The 21,486-nt window shown below is 35.5% G+C and overlaps 1 protein-coding gene across 2 annotated transcripts in view; it reads right to left on the reverse strand.

Moving 5' to 3' along the window:
- Positions 1–21,486, reverse strand: part of nfkb1 (nuclear factor of kappa light polypeptide gene enhancer in B-cells 1) — a 46,345-nt gene that overhangs the window by 8,898 nt on the left and 15,961 nt on the right. For both annotated transcript variants that reach the window (XM_051127216.1, XM_051127215.1), the window contains 15 exons: positions 20,736–20,779; positions 19,519–19,617; positions 12,628–12,776; positions 12,347–12,510; positions 10,689–10,847; positions 9,967–10,071; positions 5,927–6,018; positions 5,022–5,160; positions 4,240–4,383; positions 4,038–4,130; positions 2,422–2,583; positions 2,189–2,330; positions 1,901–2,015; positions 1,606–1,807; positions 1,350–1,519 (listed from right to left, as the gene is read on the reverse strand). In XM_051127216.1, the coding sequence (XP_050983173.1) occupies positions 1,350–1,519; positions 1,606–1,807; positions 1,901–2,015; positions 2,189–2,330; positions 2,422–2,583; positions 4,038–4,130; positions 4,240–4,383; positions 5,022–5,160; positions 5,927–6,018; positions 9,967–10,071; positions 10,689–10,847; positions 12,347–12,510; positions 12,628–12,776; positions 19,519–19,617; positions 20,736–20,779 (1,979 nt within the window). The remainder of the gene's footprint in view (positions 1–1,349; positions 1,520–1,605; positions 1,808–1,900; positions 2,016–2,188; positions 2,331–2,421; positions 2,584–4,037; positions 4,131–4,239; positions 4,384–5,021; positions 5,161–5,926; positions 6,019–9,966; positions 10,072–10,688; positions 10,848–12,346; positions 12,511–12,627; positions 12,777–19,518; positions 19,618–20,735; positions 20,780–21,486) is intronic.

Consider the following 21,486-nt stretch of genomic DNA (forward strand, 5'->3'; position numbering starts at 1 on the left):
ACATAATTAGCTATAATGTCATTTTTTAGCTGCAAAATAAAAATAAAATATATGAAGAGTTCATTTATAAAAACAACATTTTAACAAGTTTAACAAGCAAAAATCATGTTTTTTCATTGTGCGTTCCAATTAATCCCAATCAAGCTGCAGTTACTTTAATTCAGTATAAATAACTAAAAGAAATATAGCTAACACAATAAAACACAAAAACAAGATAACATCACAAAAAACATGATTTTTGAAAATTAAAAAAAAGTCTGTTTTTGCAAATAAACTATATATTTTAATTTGTAACGGTTACTAAGAATGTAAAAAAGTAATGAAAGATCAACTTATGATAAAAATTATGTATCGATTATCATTACAGGTGGGCTTCATGCTAGAAAATGTGAAGATTTGAGAACAAAGAGTGCACTGCCGTTCAAAATGCTTGTGATTGGTAAGATTTTTAAATGTTATTTAAATGTCTCTTATGCTTCCAAAGTTGTATTTGTTTGATCAAAACTACTGAAAAAAAAACCCCTGTAATATTATGAAAAATTATTGCAATTTAAAATAACAGTTTTCCATTTTAATTTAATTTAAAATAGAATTTATTTCTGTGACAAAAAGCTGAATTTTCACCAGTCATTACTTCAGTCTTTAGTGTCACATGTCCCTTTTAGAAATCATTGTAATATGCTGATTTATTATAATATTGGAAACAGTTGTGCTGCTTAATACATTTTGGAAACTGATATTTTATTCAGGATGATTCTTTGATGAATAAAAGTTCAAAAGAACAGCATTTATTCAAAATAAAAAAATCTTTTCTAACAACACAAGTCTTTATTATCACTTTTTATCAATTTAACACATCCTTGCTAAATAAAAAGCTAATTTCTTCCAAAAAAAAAAAAAGAAAGATTACTGACCCCAAACTTTTGAACGGTAGTGTTGCAAAAAAAATGCTGTTCGTTTTTAACTTTTTATTCATCAAAGAATCCTAAAAAAAGTAACGCAGGTTCCAAAAAATATTAAGCTGCACAACTGTTTCCAGCATTGATAATAAATCAGCATATTAGAATGATTTCTAAAGGATCATGTGACACTGAAGACTGGAGTAATGATGCTGAAAATTCAGCTTTGCATCACAGGAATAAATTGTATTTTAAAGTATTTTACAATAGAAAACCATTATTTTAAACTACAATAATACAGTTTTTCTGTATTTTGAACAAATCTGATGAGCAGAAAAGACTTCTTTAAAAACATTGTTGATCCCAAACTTGTATATGTACAGCAAAACTTTACAACAGTATGAATATGTAGTATTCACTAAAGCAACATCTTCAAACCCATCACTGTACCTCCAGCAACAAACAGCCAGTGAGAGAAAGGTTTTCCAGCTCTGTGGCCAGGTGAAGTGCTGTGCGGCCACACGTGAGCTCCTGAACCTCCACATCTGCCCCACCATCCAGCAGGGCCCGCACACAACTCAAACTGTTCGCCTGTACAGCCAGGTGAAGTGGACAGAGACCTGAACACAAACACAGAAACACATCTGAGCATACAGAACAGCTTAAAATCAGCTTTAATGGATTTCACATAGTCAGTCAGACATACCTGCTGTGTTGGGGATGCTGGTTAATTGCGCCACTGATTCGTGCTTCAGCAGCAATCGCAGCACGCTGTCCTCTTTCTGCTGAGCCGCCAGGTGAAGTGCCGTGTTTCCATGGCGATCTGTGAGCGTGACATCAACCTCGGCCTCCAACAAGGCCTCGACTGCCTCTTTTTGCTGCGTCAACACTGCTAGGTGCAAAGGAGTCTGGAACAGATGTATCAGAGGGTTTTTTAAAATTTCACAAGCTTTGGTTATAGTGCAAAAGAGATTCCATTCCAAGAAGTGTTTGTGGTATACCTGGTAGAGATCATTCCTCATGTTGAGTATATCCTCTCCGGGAAGAGCCGAGATGACTTGTGCTAGATTTCTCACGGCATCTGTCTGACTATGGATCACTCCCAGATGTAAACCCCTAGAAGTCAGATCAAAAACAGAATATTACTGTAAGTTAAGCTTCGATCTTTGGGAAGCAAAGACAAAACAACATCTGAAGTCATTTTTCCTACTGACGTGTTTTGGCGAGAAGTGGGAAGTTTTTGAAAACAGAACTTCTACAGAAATATGAGGTTGGTTTTTCTGCCTTACGTGTCTCCGTTTTCATCTTGAGTGGTCATGAGGGGGCGCTGTGGACCCAGAAGCATTCTAGCGTCACCGCTTACTGCATAATGAAAGAGAGCTTGAGCCTGTCTTCCAGCTAGCTCAGCCAAATGCGGCTCTAAGACACAGTCTGAAAAGCAGACACACAAATACACAAATTTACACAGCGATATCTACAACAAATATAAAGCTTAAAGATTTAGCTTTAAACAAACTCTAACCTGTGGTGTTTAACTCTTCTGTAGGATCTGTGTTTTCACTTGCCACTCCCAAATTAACAGGTTCAGGCTGAGCAAAGATTCGCACCACCCCACCTGCTGCCGGATCATCATCGTTATCACTGTCACTGTCTTCATCGCTGTCTTCCACTGGTTCTTGATATGCTATAAGAGGAAGGAAAACTGAGAAACTGAGAAAATATCATATTATGTTCACAGTTTCCACAAAAAAAAAACGTTTAACATTTCTAAGAAGAAGAAATGCTTCCTCAGCACCAAATCAGCATATTAGAATGATTTCTGAAGGCTCATGTGACATTGATGACTGTAGTAATGATGGAGGAAAAAAAAAAAAAAAAATCAGGAATAAATTACATTAATATGCGACACTGGACCAAAAAAAAGAGTCATAAGTAGCACAGGTATATTTGTAGCAACAGCCAAAAGTACATTGTATGGGTCAAAATGATCGATTTTTCTTTTATGCCAAAAAATCATTAGGATATTAAGTAAAGATCATGTTCCATTAAGATAATTTGTGAATTTCCTACCGTAAATATATCAAAACTTAAAGAACTGGACAACTTTATCTTTAAAGGCAATTTTATCAATATTTAGATTTTTTTACAGCCTCAGATTCCAGATTTTCAAATAGTTGTATCTCGGCCAAATATTGTCCTATTCTATCCAAATCATACATCAATGGAATGCTTATTTATTTAGATTTATACATCTTAATTTTAAAAAAATTGACCCTTATGACTGTTTTTTTTTTCAATGGTGGCCAGTTGGTTGAAGATCCAAATTGCAGTTTCAATGCAGCTTCAAAGGGCTCTACACAATCCCAGCTGAGGGTCTTATCTAGCAAAACGTTGGAAATTTTCTTAAAAAAAACAAAAACAAAAAAAATTTACTTTTAAACCACAAATACTCGTCTCGCACTAGTTCTGTGATACGCATTGCACAGTCAGGTTGATAAAGTCACACAGCGTGGTTAGTTCTTCACCTGTGTCCTTCGGTTCAGAAAGGAAAGGTAGGGCAATAAAAAACTATTTCATTTTCTCCTCCGACACTGCTGTTTAACTTTTTTTGGTAAACTGGCGTTTGACTTTCTTTGCATTTGCACGTACGCAACGGACGAGGCTGAGCTAGTGCAAGACGAGCATTTGTGGTTAAAAAGTATATACATTTTTTATTTTTTTTTAGGAAAATGACAAATTGTTTTGCTAGATAAGACCCTTATTCCTTGGCTGGGATTGTGTAGAGCCTTTTGAAGCTGCAATGGATCTGCACTGTGAACCTTCAAACCATTGGCCACCATTGAAGTCCACTATATGGAGAAAAATCCTTAATTTCTTTTCAACTGAAGAGGAAAGACACTGACATCTTGGATGACTTAGGGGTGAGTAAATTATGAGGAAAATTTTATTCTGGAAGATAACTAATCCTTTAAATAGTAATAAAATTTAACAATTTGACTCTTTTTACCATATTTTTGCTCAAATGAATGCAGCATTGTTGCATCTCACTGACCCCAAACTTTTGAATGGAAGTGTATGTGATTGTACAGTCAACACTGCAGTAATAATAACATCTTGACTGACAGCTGGGACACCCACCGTGCTTGATGGTGGTCCCGCCTCCTCCCATGCCTGAGAAGTTGTATCCAGACCCATAATTGTTATAGGTTTGATATCCCTGGAAGAAATGTCCTAGAAGACAAAAGAATGTGTTTAGATAACATCACTGTCCTTTTTTGCATGGTTGTATTTTCAGGCTTCTAATTAAACAAAAAAGTACTGATATGTGAAGTACTGATACCTCCTCCTCCTCCACTGGGACCACCCCCTGCTGTAGATCCTCCTCCTCCTCCTCTAAACATGCCACCAGCTCCACCTCCTGCTCCACTGTAGTCCTGGAAGTTTGGCAGAGTCTTCTGTCTCTTTCTCTGGACTTCTTCTTTGTCTAAAAACAGTTTACAAGAGAGATACAATAACAAAGTAAACATGGATAGAATTGGACTATTCACTCAACTGTTATGCAATATAAACAAAAAAAAATGTGACCCTAGACCACAGAATCAGTCATAAGCAGCATGGGTATATTTGTAGCAATAGCCAACAATACATTGTATGGGTCAAAATGATCAAATATTATTTTATGCTAAAAATCATTAGGATATTAAGTAAAGATCATGTTCCATGAAGATATTTTGTACATTTCCTATCGTAAATATATCAAGACTTAATTTTTGATTAGTAATATGCATTGCTAAGAACTTGATTTGGACAACTTTAAAGATGATTTTCTCAATATTTTGATTTTTTTGCACCCTCAGATTCCAGATTTTCAAATAGTTGTATCTCAGCCAAATTTCCTAGCTTGTTTTTTTAGCATGTATAAATCTCAATTTCAAAAAAATGTACCCTCATGACTGGTTTCATGGTTTAGGGTCACAAATATGTTTTATTTTTACGATTCTGTCCAGTGACAATATAATGCAATTTTTGTCTTAGCTTGCAATTTTTTTAACAGTTGTAAAAAAGAAAGTTTATATTGCACATTTACAATCAAAACTTTAGGGAGTCAGTTAAAGATTATACCTATAATCTGTGGATGGTAGGTGAAAGGTTTGGGTTCGCTCGTTTCATTGTCTGACTTCCTTTTTAGCTGCACAAACACAGAGATGGGCTTCTGGAGGTTCTGGTCCCGATATTTAGGCGTCTTGAAGACGATGGCAAACTAAGGAATGAAATTGAAAGGTGGATTATTAATTTTAATAGAACATTTCTTTTAATAATAACAATAATGATGTAAAATCACAGTCATCTAAAATCAAGATCTAAGAGTGACTTGATGAATTCATATTTTTATTCAGCAAGGAGGTATTAAATCGATCAAAAGTGAAGGCATTTATAATGTTACAAAAGTTAAAAAGTTAATGTTACAGTGTCACTTCATTTAAAACTCTGAGAAAGAAGTATTACAGTTTTCATGATAATATTAAAAAGCACAGCCGTTTTCATCATTGGTAATGATAAAAAAAAATGTCTTTTGAAAATCAAAGCAGCATATTAGAATGATTTCTGAAGGATCATGTGAAAATATAGACTGTAGCTTTGGCATCACAGGAGTAAACTGTATTTTAAAATATATATTTAAATTGAAATTAATTCAAAATGTGAAAAATATTTCACAGTATTACTGTCTGTACTGTATTATAATCAAATAAATGCAGCTTTGGTACACATAAGAGCAAGGTAGTGCATGAAGGAAGTAAATAGGGTCAGATTTGTTTCCATGTTGACTAAATCCCCAGTAGCTGTGCTCTACCAACTATTTACCCAGAGAAGTTAGGATTCATCCATAAGAAAACAGACCAATGGCATCATAAAACCAGAAAGCAAGTCACTGAACATAAGGATCAGGTTTCGACCAATGGGGTCAGACTGTGGCTGTACAATCACAGTGCAACCGTATGTGGTGGCAGACAAGTTCCTGTGCTGACCTGTCTGTGGACGTCAGTCGGGGAGAAATCCCCGTAGGCCTCCCAGGTTAGACCTGACTCATCATCTTCATAAAACCGCACCTGGATATCATCTGTCACAACAACAAAAACAAACAATGACATCACATACAGTACAAGGAAAATAAGAAAATGAAATTATTGTGAACCAGCGGGGAAAGAAAGAGGAAATGACTGTCACCACACACAGAGTAAAATTTGAATATCTGTCATCAGCAAGCAGCATGATGTTACTTCTGTAAAAGTCATGATTTACCACAGTACAAACTTCATTTAATGACGCAACTGATATGCACATTACAGACACATGATCTAACAACATATTCAATCTGGGTATCGATGGATCATAGCATGACATACCAAAAGATTCGATAACACTTTATTTACAAATTACTAAGACTGGGTATCACCACAATATGATTCACATAGCAAAACCTGTCATTTAATATGTTGCAATTCATCACAATATCACAGCTGGATTACAACTGAAACTGTGATATGAATCTTATTCCTCATTTTAAAACACTCAAGAGCTTATTGTAAATGTTTCAAGCGATTTAGTGCGTAGAAATAAACAATGATTTTGTATTTCAAGATCATCTATTTATCCTCCATAACTTGCCCAGTATTCATCGTGAGCGAAGGGAGGAAAAAACAATACGAGAGAAGCGAAATGGCGAGCAAGTTGTTGAAAAACTGATGTATAGCGAGCTTTCTTCTGCCGCGTTATTTGCATATGGAAAGGGGAATTCCCTACAGCTGGAAATCTGCAGTGAAAACTTCCTTCAAGAGCAGCAAAGCGTGCCCAGCGTATATCACAAGAGAACAAGGTAGCTTCTCAGCTGTAGGTTAAAGGGTAAACTGCTAGAAGGTTAATTCAGAAACATTTATATTGGCAAATTTTCCTGATCCCGAAATAATCCACATCTACACCATTATACTCTTTTCTCCTGAAATCAAATGCTCTTTCTGACCCCTAAAGCAATTCAGTTTCTTTCGGGCACCATCTTGGTACAATTCTTCGTACAACATGCATGTGTCTCGTGAACGCACAGCGAAGACTGACACGAAAAAGAAGAAATAACTGAATAAAATAGTTTTTTTTGCGCACAAAAAGTGTTCACATATCAAAATATTAAAGTTGAACCATTGATGTCACATGGACTATTTTAAAGGGGTCATCGGATGCTAAGTTCACTTTTTTGATGTTTGAACATTAATGTGTGTTGCAGTGTATGTACAAATCTACCCTATAATGATAAAAATCCATGCAGTGGTTTTTAATTAATCTGTAAAAATAATATCCCCTTTTTCAAATCGAGCCATTCTCAGATGCCTGTCAGGGTGGCGTCACACCCACAGAGGCCACTCCCACGATAGTTGACTAACATGAGCTCGTACCCCAGACCAGCTGTCACAGTACAGTAACTTTCCTTGTTTCAGTGCCGAAGCAGGGATGCAAGTTAGACAAGAATATCTCCGATTGAGCGATTGAGGTGTTGTGTTGCTGGATGTAATAATGAACATAGTGGTCATCACTTACTCCCGACATCTGAGCCGCTGAAGATGCAGTAGATTACGTTTGTTTGTGAAGAGAATGCGCCTCCCGATCTCCATATATCCATCTATGTTCATGCGAATCACTGCAATCGTCTTTCCTTATAACGTGGTAGTTAGGAAGTTTAGCGGCTAAACGTGGCTAAACGCGGCTAAAGTAAACAAGATCGTCATTCCACAGAGAGAAGAGAGGGGCGGGGTGAGCAGAGCTCATTTGCATTTAAAGGAACAACCCCTTAGAATGAGATGATTTTTGCAGAGCTCATTTTGACAAGGTAACAAGGGTGCTGTTTTACAAAACCATTGAGAATTTTTAATCTAAGTATATTAGAGACTTTTCATTAAGACCCTAAAGAATCATATCAACTTGTGGAAAATGGGCATCCGATGACCCCTTTAAAGAGCAGGTCATTTGGGTTTTCGAAAAATATATGTTTTTGCAGTCTGTAACGTAGCTGTCCTTCAATGCAAACAGTCTGCAAAGTTGTTAATTAAAAAAAGTGCATTATACATTAAAATATTGTCTCTCAAAAGAAAGAGTCGATTCAGAATCACCTTAACGAGTCGTCATATTTTTAAATCTTCTGCCTGTTACTGATCTACCTCACTGGGATAATCCCCACCGCTCCACGAAACATGAAAAGTCTGACCTGCCCACAAACACTTCCGCTTGTTTACATCGTGTCGAGAAGACGCTGTGTTCTGCACTGTAAAAGCAAGTTTTGTTTTCATTGCCAAAAGATGTTGATGTGAAGAATCAGTGGTTAAAATGCATTTTTCCATGATACCACAGCAATACAAGTCGAACTTTTTGTTGTGTGCTCATCATTTTTATCTTGGCTTTTATCTTCTTTGGCTTCTAATCTTCTTTATTTAGACCATCAAGTGTACCCGAAACCTCAACCTGTAAGTACGACTGATACGTCACGTGTACACTTTCAAGTGAGTGCTTAAAATATCTATTGTGCTAATTTCTAATGTGTGATGTTTACCCAGTGAAGTTTTAGGTTTCCAGGTAGACCACAATATTACTGTTTTACTGAAATAGTTCTTATAATTAGCTGTGAACCCACTATGTGGGTTCGATTAATGTAGACTGTAGTTGTTCAAATTACTTCGTTTAATAATAGAGAATGTAACTCAGACACATTTTGCTTTACAAACCGTGTTGTTTCATCAGTCAGTCACGTTAGCCCTCTATTTTAAAGTATGTTAAAATAAAAAACATTATTTTATATTGTAAAAAAAATTGCAATATTACTGTTTTTTTTCTATATTTTTAATCAAATAAATGCAGCCTTGATGAGCATAAGAGACTTCTTTAAAGACTATTACAAGTCTTACTGACCCCAAACTTTTGAACGGTAGTGTATACCCGTCTATGTTCGCCCAAATCACTCGTGATCCAGCTTCACTTACAGCAGAAGTGAGTATAAGTTTTTTTTTTAATAAATCTTTGCGATCACCTTTCCTAATAACATGCTAGTTAGCAAGTTTAACAGCTAAATGCGGCTAAAGTAAACAGGCTCGTCACTCCACAAAGAGAAGAGAGGGGCGTGGCGGGCAGAGCTCATTAACATTTAAAGCAACTTCGACCGGAACAGGATGATTTTTGCAGAGCTGATTTTGGCAAGGTAAAAAAGGTGTTAATTTACACTACCATTGAGAAATTTTAACCAAAGCATGTTATAGACTGTTCATTAAGACCCTAAAGAATCATATCAACTTGTGGAAAATGGGCTTCTGATGATCCCTTTAAGATTGGATTGGAGCACTATATTATTGTTTTATGCTCAGGGTTGCCAGGTTTTCACACAAAAAAAAACCCCACCAATTGCTACTCAAAATTAGCCCAATCATGTTACTTGCTAACTTGCTCAAGTACTCTCTGTGCCAATCACAACAGGCTTGGCCAGCTGACCAATCAGAGCAGAGTAGGCTTATTGAAGGGAGGGGTTTACAGTCATTATGTTCAAAGCTAGTTTGAACGAACTGTTTCAAAGTCATTGAAAAATGACTATGTATAAATGTATATTCTGAGAAAATTACAATGTTTAATATATTTAAACCTGTTGTAGGGGACTCCAACACAATATTAGGACACTTTTAATAATCATTTAAAAATGTCCTTACAACTTTTCTGGGCCTTGAATGTGTCAGTCGTGTTGCTGTCTATGCAGGGTCAGAAAGCTCTCAGATTTCATCAAAAATATCTTAATTTGTGTTCCGAAGATGAACAAAGGTCATGAGGGTGAGTAAGTAATTACAGAATTTACATTTTTGTGTGAACTACCCCTTTAACGTCATCATGGTTGTAACGTCACCCTTTTATATCTCCGCTGTGAACATTAAAGTATGTCTATATAGTTAATCAATCCCTTTATTTCAAAGCAGCATTTATTTCTGTTCAGCAATAGCAGACAGGCACAGCATGCTGCGGTTGTTATGACATTGTTTTTTCTGACCTTTCTGGACTTTGTCACACAGCAGATAGACCTCCTCTCCTCCAGTCACACAGCCGGCAGTCCGATCCATCCGCACAATTTTGAGATTGGAGGCATTTGGGGCCTCTGAAAAAATGCCACAAGACAGACAAAGGTGTTAGAAATGAAACAAGACTTTCTGTTTTTCACTTCTGTGAAGTTTCCTCATTTTCCCTTTCCTTTCTGTAGCAGTCTCGTTTTACAAACATGATCGCTGACAGTGCTGAGAAGAAAGGCAGAAATGGAGACAGATTATTAGAAAAGGGAGGGGAAATCGAAAGTGTAGGCCTGGTTTCAGAGAGGAAGCAATACCAGATAGTTCTCTGTCAGAGAGTGAGAGTACGAGTAACAGAAATGGAAAAAGAAAATGAGAACGAGATTAAGAGCGAGACCAAAAATATCAATAATTAGCCCCAAAACTCAAAATCATGTGAAATCTCTCTCTTCCCCTTTTCTGTTACGGCAGTTTCTATTGCTAAATTACACATTCTATGAATTAGAATGATCTAACTATAACTAAACTTATTACCCAACGTAATAAAAAAGATAAAAATGACAAAACATGACAAAATTACTAAAACTTTAACTAACATTTAAATGCAATTGGAAAAAAAAAAAAAAAAAAACTCTTATCGAAAATAACTAAAACACAGCTATGAATACTTTTGATCAACATGGTCAGTATTAAGTAGCATGACACTAACTGCTGTCATAGATGGGGTCTGAAATGACCGGTTCCAGTCTGCGGGAGAATCCTCCATCACTATCAGGAAGAAAGGCTGTGAACATGAGCCGTACCACGCTCAGATCCATCTCCTTCGACTGAACAGTAGCTGCACTGCTAATCACGTTCCTCTCAAGATCTAAAAAACATGAAGACAGTCATGATATGCTGAGGTTATTTTTATTCAACACCTTAAGCATTCTCTTAAACCTTTCTGTTGACCGGAACATTCTTAGATCATCAGGAGAATTTCATCCATATTGACTTACTGTACATTTTTATAGGGCCAGTGACCATGAACCGTCTTGGTAAAAAGTGAAACATAATTTCTCCTATAGAGTTTGAACCTACAACTTTTCAGTTACTATCCCATATCTTGACCTTTAAAGGGATAGTTCACCCAAAAATGAAAATTCTGTCATTAATTACTCACCCTTATGTCACTCCAATATTGTAAGACCTTCGCACATCTTCATTTTTGATAAAATCTGAGAGCTTTTTGACCCTGCATAGACAGCAACGCAACTGACACTTTTAAGGACCAGAAAGGTAGTAAGGACATCATTAAAATAGTCCAATGTGACATCAGTGGTTCAATCGAAATTTTATGAAGCTACAAGAATACTTTTGTGCGTGAAGGAAACAAAAAAAATAACATCTTTATTTGACAATTTCTCCTCTTCTGTGTCTTCTTCGCATGTTGTGGACTATTTTAACAATGTCTTTACTACCTTTCTGGGTCTTGAACATGTCAGTTGCATTGCTGTCTATGCAGGGTCAGAAAGATTTCAACAAAAATATTTTAATTTGATGATGAACAAAGATAAACGAAGGTCTTACGGGTTTGGAACGACATGAGGGTGAGTAATTAATGAAAGAATTTCATTTTTGGATGAACTAATCCTTCAAGCTATAATGACCATAAGCAATATCAGGGCTTAAAAATAGGGATGGTCATTTGTATTTTTGGCTTAAAAAGTACAAACTAAATTGTAATGCATCACACTGCATTCCAGCAAAAATGTATTTTCGAATGTACACTACCATTCAAAAAATTGGGGTTGGAAATATTTTTTATGTTTCTTACAAGTCTTTTATGCTTAACAAGGCTGCATTCAAAACTGTAAAAATTAACTGTAAAATTGTGACATTATTATTACTAAAATATAATATAACTGTTTTCCATTTTTTTCCATTTTGTATTTCTATTTATAAAATATTTAAAAATGTAATTTATTCCTGTGATATTTTTTTCAGCAGCCATTACTCCAGTCTTCAGTGTCACATAATCCTTCAGAAGTCATTCTTATATGTTGAACACAGTGGCACTGCTTAGTTTTTTTGTGAACAACATGATACATTTTGCATACAAAAAGTAATAATTTCTTTCAAAATTAAAAACAACAAAAAACACTTTACTGACTCCAAAGCTCTGAATGGTAGAATCAATGTAAAATGCATATAAATGTTATTTTTAGCATTTTGAATTCCTAGTGGTAAGCCAGGAAAAAATGTTGGCAGGATAAGTAAATATCTGAACTACCATGCTGGCTAGACCAGCAGAAAAATGGATCCATATCCTAAATGGAGACAAAATCTGTCAGGAAAGGTTCTCACACACAAATACACTTTTCCTACCTGTGAGTTCTCTGGGCATGCGAACCTCTCCTTGTAGGGCATCTATATCAGGATGGATGGATACGCCATAGTTATACCCCATCTTGTAGGCCTCGACCATCCTCTCTTCCAAAACTTTGCTTACGTTCTTTTTTGTCACATGCAAAATGCCCAAATTAGGAAAACTGTAAAACATTTACAAGTAAACATTAATTAAGACCCTCAACATTATCATTGCATGTAAGAAGAGTGCTGTTGCTCAGATGAATCCATTCTAAATAACTGGAGGGACAAAATCAGACCTGATGCTTGCATCTTTGGGCTGCAAGTCGGCAATGCAGATTCCTTTTTCGCACTGTTTCCCCACCAAGCTGTGAGCATGAAGATGAGGCTGTTGAGTGTTGGTCACCAGCTGAACTACCACTCGTGCAGGACCCTGATAGTTACAGATCTGTTGTCCCACAAACAGACAGAAGAAAAACATTTTAAAAAAGTGACTATATTTTAGCAGATATATATATAGAACAGTAAGATTTTTAATGTTTTTTCAAGAATTCTCTTCTGCTCACCAAGCCTGCATTTATTTGCTCCAAAATACAGCAAAAGCAGTAATATTGTAAAATATTTTTACTATTTAAAAATAATTGCTTTCTATTTGAATAGATTTTAAAATGTAATTTATTCCTGTAATCAAAGCTAAATTTTCAGCATCATTACTCCAGTCTTAAGTGTCACATGATCCTTCAGAAATCATTCCAATATGCTGATTTGCTGTTCAAGAAACATTTTATTATTATTACTATTACTATTACTATTATTATTTTTTCAAGCATATTTGATGAATAGAAAGGTCATATACACACACACACACACATATATACATATATACACACATATATATACACACACATTATATATATATATACACATTATATATAAAATTCGTATTTTGATGATTTAAAAGATGGTGTATATTATCTGTTGATACCTATGCAAAATATTAGTGATTCAAGAAACCTTAGTAGTTTTTGCATCAACACCCAATCGAATTACATATGCAAAATACCATGCTCACAGACAAAGAGTCATAAACTTTCCCTCCAACTGTGAAAGTCACTATTGGCTCTTGGACCTCCTGGAGGTGCAGCCTCCAGAGACCTTAAATGCATCCCACAAGCTTCTTCTCTCTCTCTTCTTCCCCAACTCTCTTCCTCAAAATCTTCCAATTGCTGCCCATGTGGAAGGACTCACGGGGAGCCTGAGCCGGCACAGGGCATGCCCGGCGGCCCCGACAGTCCCCAACATATAGAGCTGTGGCTCTTGACCACAAAGTTTTGTGCGTTTTCTTTTTAGTTTCTTCACTCGTCTCATATGAGTGACTCGCCTCAGTCAGTCAGTGGTTCTCTCAGAATCTAAGAAGATGAGCTAGAACTCTTTGGGACTTCCCTAAGCTTGCGCAAGGCCTTGCGGCCTTGTCTTTCCATTCCCCAAAGATCAAAGGACTTCGGCTGGGTCCCTCTCAGCTCTTGGTTCTTCTTCAAACTCCCAGTCACCATCGAGTCAGAACATCTTTTGAGTTCATCACTCTTCGGACCCGGAAGAACGTGATCGCGATTCCAAAACCACCACTGCTCCAAACCATCAAGACTTTTACCTGAGACTGCATTCGGACACTTGTTCAGTGACCGAGGCAATGCAAGTATCGTACATTTAACTAAACAAAACAGAGGTTTAGTATAAGCTGTAGACAGCACTGATGGTTTCACTCAGGTGGTTAACTGACTCTTTTCATAGCTTCATTTTCTTGTCTCTCTAATAGCTTTTCACTGACCCTTCCCCCCATGTATGATTTCATGTTTGTTTGTTCAGATGTTATGTGTTAGTCCTTCGTTAATAAAACTCTTGTGCACAAATTACATGAGTTTTGATTCTAATTCTGCCTTGTAAATTAATGTCCCTTTACGATTCCGATTCGAGCTACATGCTCTGATGCAATAGTACTTTAAGAAAGTTATTTTGTGTGGCCAAGAAAATATAATTTCTTAGAGTTGATATAAAATTTAACTGAACGTTCGCTGGACGAACAGATTAGCTGATGGAAAATTAATTCTGCTACAGTTAGCTAATATAAATAATTGTCATTAATCATAATTAATCCAAAATAAATCAAATATATTATATATATATATATATATATATATATAGGAAATACTTTCATTTAGCAAGAATGCTTTAAAAGTGATGATAAAGACATTTATAATGTTACAAAAGATTTCTATTTCAGATAAATGCTGTTCTTCTGAACTTTCTATTCATCAAAGAAACCTGAAAAAAATTCTGCTCAGCTGTTTTCAACATGGTAATAATAATAAATGTTTTTTGAGCAGCAAATCAGAATATTACAATGATTTTTGAAGGATCATGAGACTGGAGTCATATATATCATATATTTTAAATGCCTTTAATATCTTAATGTACATATGAAATAATATACAAGTAAAATTTTATATAATTTATTATTAATAATAATAATCATCCTGTATAAATAGAAAAATATTATTACTAATAGACTATTATTTCTGAATGAAATATCATTAGCAATTCATATAATTTACTGTTATAATTTATAATAATGTTATAATAATGTTAAAAATAATAATAATCATCATTTATTAATAAAAACTATTACTGATAATCTACTATTGTGTGTGTGATACAGTTTATATAATTTAATGTGAAAAAACATCTAATCAAAAACAATTATTTACAGATTTTCAATATCCTTTTTTGATAAATAATACATTAACGTACATAAATTACTGTGAAATAATAGTATTCATTCATATTATCAAGCAATAAATAATACCATATTACACACATACAATTATTGTTCATAGATCAAGTAGATAGGCTATGTACAATATAAAGTATTCATGTAGAAGTTCTGCAAAAACTTTTCATAAAGTCTGAAAGGCAAACCAGAAGATATTAATGGCAAAGGAATGTCACAGGTATGCTAATCTCATTTTGGTGGGGGAAATCCCAGCATTCATAGGGAAAGTGGGTGGACCATTTATGGACTTTTCCACAACATAATTTGGCCATTCTTATCAACAACATCCTCAACACACAGAAAAGTTCAAATGAAAACAAAAACTGCCACACTAAATTGAATTACAAGCAAATCCCAAACATTGACAAGAAAAGACTTAACATTGTCTCTTCTTGACTCAGACAAGATGTGTGGTTTGACTGCTTCTATAGGCCAAGTTCAAATATGGCTCATGAGACACTTTCTCTAGGACGGAATGACTCATGCAACAGCAATATCAACCCCCAGAAAAAAATACCCAGCGAATATCAAAGAACATTAACCTGAGCCCCTCTAGAAAATTCATTTGATGATATCATGAAAGCAGTGATGCCATGCATGAAAACATACATGTGCGCCCATACGTGAATAATGATCCTACATCTCACCCTCTCAATTCCGGCTGAGACTCAAATAACGCAGAAGACAGCTGGGCTGAACAGTTGACGCACTATATGAGCAACAGCTGAGTTAATTTCCTCTTGCCGTCAGTAATAATATATAAATTCATCAACCCGGAAATCCCTACAATAAACCTGTATTATGTATACAGTAGAGCGATACATGAAGTAGATCACACTAGATTATAGTAGACTACAAGTCCCAGCACTTGTGTTGAAATAACCAAAACTGACCAAATTAAAACAATAGACCACATGATTGACAGACACAGTATACATTGCAGTTACAGTGGTAAATTCAAATACATGGTTGAGAACTATTCTCAAAAATAGCACCTCTAGCAATGGAAAATTCAATAAATTTGGCACGCTTCCTCTTTCTCCACATTCAAATTTAAATCAAGTTGGTGAAAGAAGAATTTAGGGAAACACCTTACAAAAAGGTTAATTAATATTTATACTACAGGGCCGTTAAATGTTTGAATCTGATTAGCTGACGAACATTCTAAGGTGTGCAATTATTTTCAGGGAAACACACGGATTATTTCCACGTTTTTGCCACAAAATTACATTTTATTAATTACTTTAACACTGTTGTCGTGGGTTAAAGCGACCCCAATAACGTGATATTTAGCCCGTGGAATCTACATGTATTTTACCCCTCACAACGCAATTTTTACCGAGTGGGTTTTGTTGCGAAAACTTGGGAACCCTGACACACACACAGTTTGAACACGTTAGCATAAGAGCTCTAATGTTGTTAGAGCTTCTCTGACGATTAACAACTTAAAACCAACATGTCATTTCTCACAAGCGAGTTAAAGGAGAAGTCCAATTTCAAGAACAAAGATTTACAAATAATGTAATCACCCACTTGTCATTCAAGATGTTCATGTCTTTCCTTCTTCAGTCGTAAAGAAATTATGTTTTTTGAGGAAAACATTTCAGGATTTTTCTCCATATAATAGACTGATATGGTGCCCTGAGTTTGAACTTCCAAAATGCGGCTTCAAACGATCCCAAATGCAGTTGTTAATGATCCCAGCCGAGGAAGAAGGGTCTTATGTAGCGAAACGATCAGTTATTTTCATTAAAAAAATACAATTTAAATACTTTTTAATCTTGCATTCTGGAAGTTCAAACTCAGGGCACCATATCAGTCCATTATATGGAGAAAAAATGCTGAAATGTTTTCCTCAAAAAACAATTTCTTTATGACTGAAGAAAGATGGATGACAAGGGGGGTGAGTACATTATCTGTAAATTTTTGTTTTGGAAGTGGACTTCTCCTTTAACGACAGCACTGTTCCTGAAAAAAATGAACTTAAAAGTTTCACTATTAGTAAATACGCTGCTGCTGCTACTTTTGAAAGACTCAGAGGTAAAATTCACAAGCTTAATCTCTCTCTCTCTCTCTCTCTCTTTCAGTCTGTCTGCTTGTCTGTCTGTCAACTAACTTAACTATTAACTGCATTAGTCTGCTATCAACGGCTCAAGCGTCCTTACTAGGTCTAAAATTACATTGTAATTAGCAACGGAGGTGTTGGATGAGCTGCGTAAGAAATTAATCCTACACACAACAGCATTTTAAGGACAAAACAAATGGAAGAAAGCCTTGAAATATATCATCTGATCAATGTCTTGAGGTGTGGTAGACATAGTATAAGCAGAATAATTGACTTCTGTCTATTGAATTGAGGTGCATCACCACCTCTGTTGTGCATTATTTTCTAAGAATTCAACAGCTTGTTGTCAATTATTCCTTACATAACAGAAGTGATGTCTCTCGCTGTAATATGTAGTAGAAAACCCATGAAAGAGTTACGTTATTTTTAAAAATCCACATATATGTATATATGTTTTATATGTATATTTTAGACTATTTCTTTGGACTATGTTGCTATTTTTACCATGACAGAGTTAAAAAAATAAAATACTGATACAACGCCACAGCTACTGAAAGAGCTTACAGGTGGCAATGGATACAAGCGTGAATATCGAGTGAAATCTCTCTGAGAATGAAATGCTGTGAGAAACTCCTTCAGTGCCTGTGGTGTCATGACAAGCATCTGCATGTTTACATCCTGCCAGGATGGCATCTAGCGTTTCTTATCTCTGCCATAGCGTTTCTTTTCTCTGGCATTGTAACAGTATTTAAATAGCAACAGGTAGCCTCAGTAGCTCATCGAGTGCAACCATTTTACATCATTGAAATAATAGCACCCCCCATAGTCCAAAATCCGTATAAAACGATGTGGATTTTTTAAATAACGTAAAATATTTCATGGGTTTGCAACTTAATTTTTTCACTAAGAGACATAATTCAGGTTATATTAAGCCATACAAGTCTTAATACCTGGGGGTTTCCTTTAATGTAATATATTTGGGTTTTAATACATTTACTTTAGGCCCATGGCCCTCAATCAAAGCTCATTTTTGGCCCTTTGTATTATTACATTTCATGCAACTTTAATTTACAACAACTGAAAAAAAAATCTGATCAAGGACTTGGCACCCCAGTAAAACCCACGCTTACTTGGAGGTGTATGTGCAATGTACACAAGCCTCTTTAATGTGTGTTTGTGTGCACTGCATGTCAGTGTGTCGGTACGAGAGGGGGCGAGCTGCTGCACACTTTGTTTCCCATCTCTGACGCCACACTACATAAAAAGAGTCTTGCCACTAATTACCTCAGTGACACACTGAGGAAATTCCCAAACGGACTGCCGTCATGAAGGGGAACACGATAACAGAAAACAAGAGTCCTTCTTTCATTTCTCTCCTATCTTTCGTTGTTTTGTTTCACTCACTTTCTCAACCTTCAGCCACTGTGGTCCTGAAATAAGTGACCTGGCACAGACCGGCGGTTGTAAGAGACAGCAGCTACTATTTTTAGCTCAGTGCTACAGCAAATATTGCATCATTCGGATTTATCATCTGATGATAGAGCTGCCTTATCAGACAGCTCTCTCTGCCTTAATTGCAAAACTATGCAAAAACTATTATTTTAAAGTTATAGGTTAGCATATGTTCTATATGTAAACAAAGACAGATCACAATTAATTATGAAACTTATTAAAGAAAGAATTCAGAGTTCAGGATAAAAATGCCTTGACATCATGGCTGTCAGTTACCAATGTCAAATATCTTCTGCTCACCAAGCCTGCATTTATTTGTTCAAAAATACAGCAAAAACTGAAGTATTTTGAAATATTATTAGAATTCAAATGAACTGGTTTCTATTTGACTATATTTTAAAATGTAATTTATTCCTGTGATGGCAAAGCTGTTTTTTCAGCATCATTACCCTAGTCTTCAATGTCACATGAGCCTTCAGAAATCATACTAATATGCTGATTTTGCACTCAAGAAACTATCTGTATTGTTATCAATTTGATGCATCATTGCTGATTAAATTATTGCTAAAAAAAACAAATAAAAAAATATGAAACATATGCACTTCTGAACAGTTGCGTTAAGTCAAAGGGAGATTTTCAAGCTTTATTTTATTTCTTTAAGAGGATAAAGTTTGCCAACACCAAAAATAAATAAAGGCCGGTTCTGTTTGATTAGCACTTAAAAAGGAAACAGCAGAAAATAGGTTTATCCTCTCAATCTAAACCCTACTACCCAACCAGAACTGAAAGAAAATGGTTTGTTTATCGCCAAGCATCAGCAGAGCTCTGTCTGGTTGAACCTACCTTCACTTGTGGGTAAGACTTCCTGTTCTTCTCGCTGGAGGCCCCTGGGAGTCCTCCGTGGGAGGGGCCTTCACATCCATAGCGGAACCTGAAGCCCCTCTGGAGATGACAAAGTCAGAGTCAATATTTTGCTATAACGAGTTTGTTATTGTCAGTGCCCATTTCTAGAGTTACCAGTCTCCTCTGAGCTTTTGTGTCATTACAGTGTGTTTAGCTTTGCACAGGAAAATTTGCAAAAGCAAAACATTTCAGTAGTGTCATTAATTAAAGGAATAGCTCATCTAATAATGAAAGTTCTGTCATTAATTGCTTACCCCAATGTAGTTCCAAAACCATAAGACATGGTTCATCTTCAAACACAAATTACTGTATTTTTGATGAAATCTGAAAGCTTTCTGACTCTACATAGACAGCAACGCAACTATCACATTCAAGGACCAGAAAGGTAGTAAGGACATCATTAAAATAGTCCATGTGACATCAATTTTATTAAAGGAGAAGTTCACTTTCAAAACAAAAATTTACTGATAGTTTACTCACCACCTTGTTACCCAAGATGTTCATATCTTTCTTTCTTCAGTAGCAAAGAAATTATGTGTTTTGAGGAAAACATTTCAGGATTTCTCTCCATATTTTGGACTTCAATGGTGCACGCAATTTTGCTACATTTTGGAAGTTCAAACTCGCAGGCACCATAAAGGGCAACTATATGGAGAGAAATCCTGAAATGTTTTCCTCAAAAAACATAATTTCTTTATGACTTAAGAAAGAAAGACATGAACATCTTGGATGACAAGGGGGTGAGTAATTTATCTGTAAATTTTTGTTCTGGAAGTGAACTTCTTTAAACTACGAGAATACTTTTTGTGCACAAACAAAACAAAAAGAAAGACTTTATTTAACAAATTCTTTTCTGTGTCAGTCTTTAACGCGAGTTTCTTTTTGTTTTCTTTGCGCACAAAAGAGATCTAAAATTAAGTCTGAACCACTGATGTCACATGGACTATTTTAACAATGACCTTACTACCTCTCTGGGTCTTAAATGTGTCAGTTGCTTTGCGGTCTATGCAGGGTCAGAAAGCTCTTGGATTTCATCAAAAATATCTTTCATTTTTCATTTATTGGTGAACTGGTGAATTTTCATTTTTGGTGAACTATCCCTTTAACTTGTTCAAATCATTTAACAAGAGCATTTGCAAAAATATTATATGCATTACCTGTTTTGGCTGTTCGACGATTCGCAGATAAGGTCCGTCAACTGCTAAAGAAGGAATGTTAAAAAAAAATTTAACTGAACAATTCAATGAAATTCCCTCATCAGTTATTCTCTATAACTTTCTACAATGCAGTAGCTCTTAAGTATCATTCATACTTTCACATCTTTATACACTGCCCTCCAAAAGTTTAGAAACGTCCTAGAAAAGTGGGGTTTTGGACAATATTGGCATGAAACCTTTTTAATTTGTGATCATTTTGCACTGATAAGGGACAACACAAACTATGAAAACATATTTTACTACATAAACAGTTTATACATAGATAAAACTTAAATTTTCGATTCATCAAAATATCCAGCATTATCAGCTATTACAGTTCTGCAGTATCTGGGCCTAAATTCATTGTATTCTAAACTTAACTGGCAATCAGTTGTTGAAGCTATTAAGGTGTGCTGACCCAAAAATCTTTTAAAAACCTGGGTCAAGTTTAAACCAGCAACCAGGCATCACAGCCGGCAAAGGGGCATGTCTGACTTTGACATGTATATATTGCCATTACTATGTAATCAAAATGAAAATTATTATTGCTGGTCTTCAATGATAATGTCAAGTTACTTTAATGTATTTGCACCAAAAAATAATAAGGATTTATGCTGATATCATCCAAAACCACACTTTCCCAGGGGTGTTTCAAAACTTTTGGAGGGCAGTGTACTTTCTAGATCATAATACGCTTTAAAACAGAAAACCA

The sequence above is a fragment of the Labeo rohita genome, chromosome 14 (assembly GCF_022985175.1).
Source record: "Labeo rohita strain BAU-BD-2019 chromosome 14, IGBB_LRoh.1.0, whole genome shotgun sequence".
NCBI lineage: Eukaryota > Metazoa > Chordata > Actinopteri > Cypriniformes > Cyprinidae > Labeo > Labeo rohita.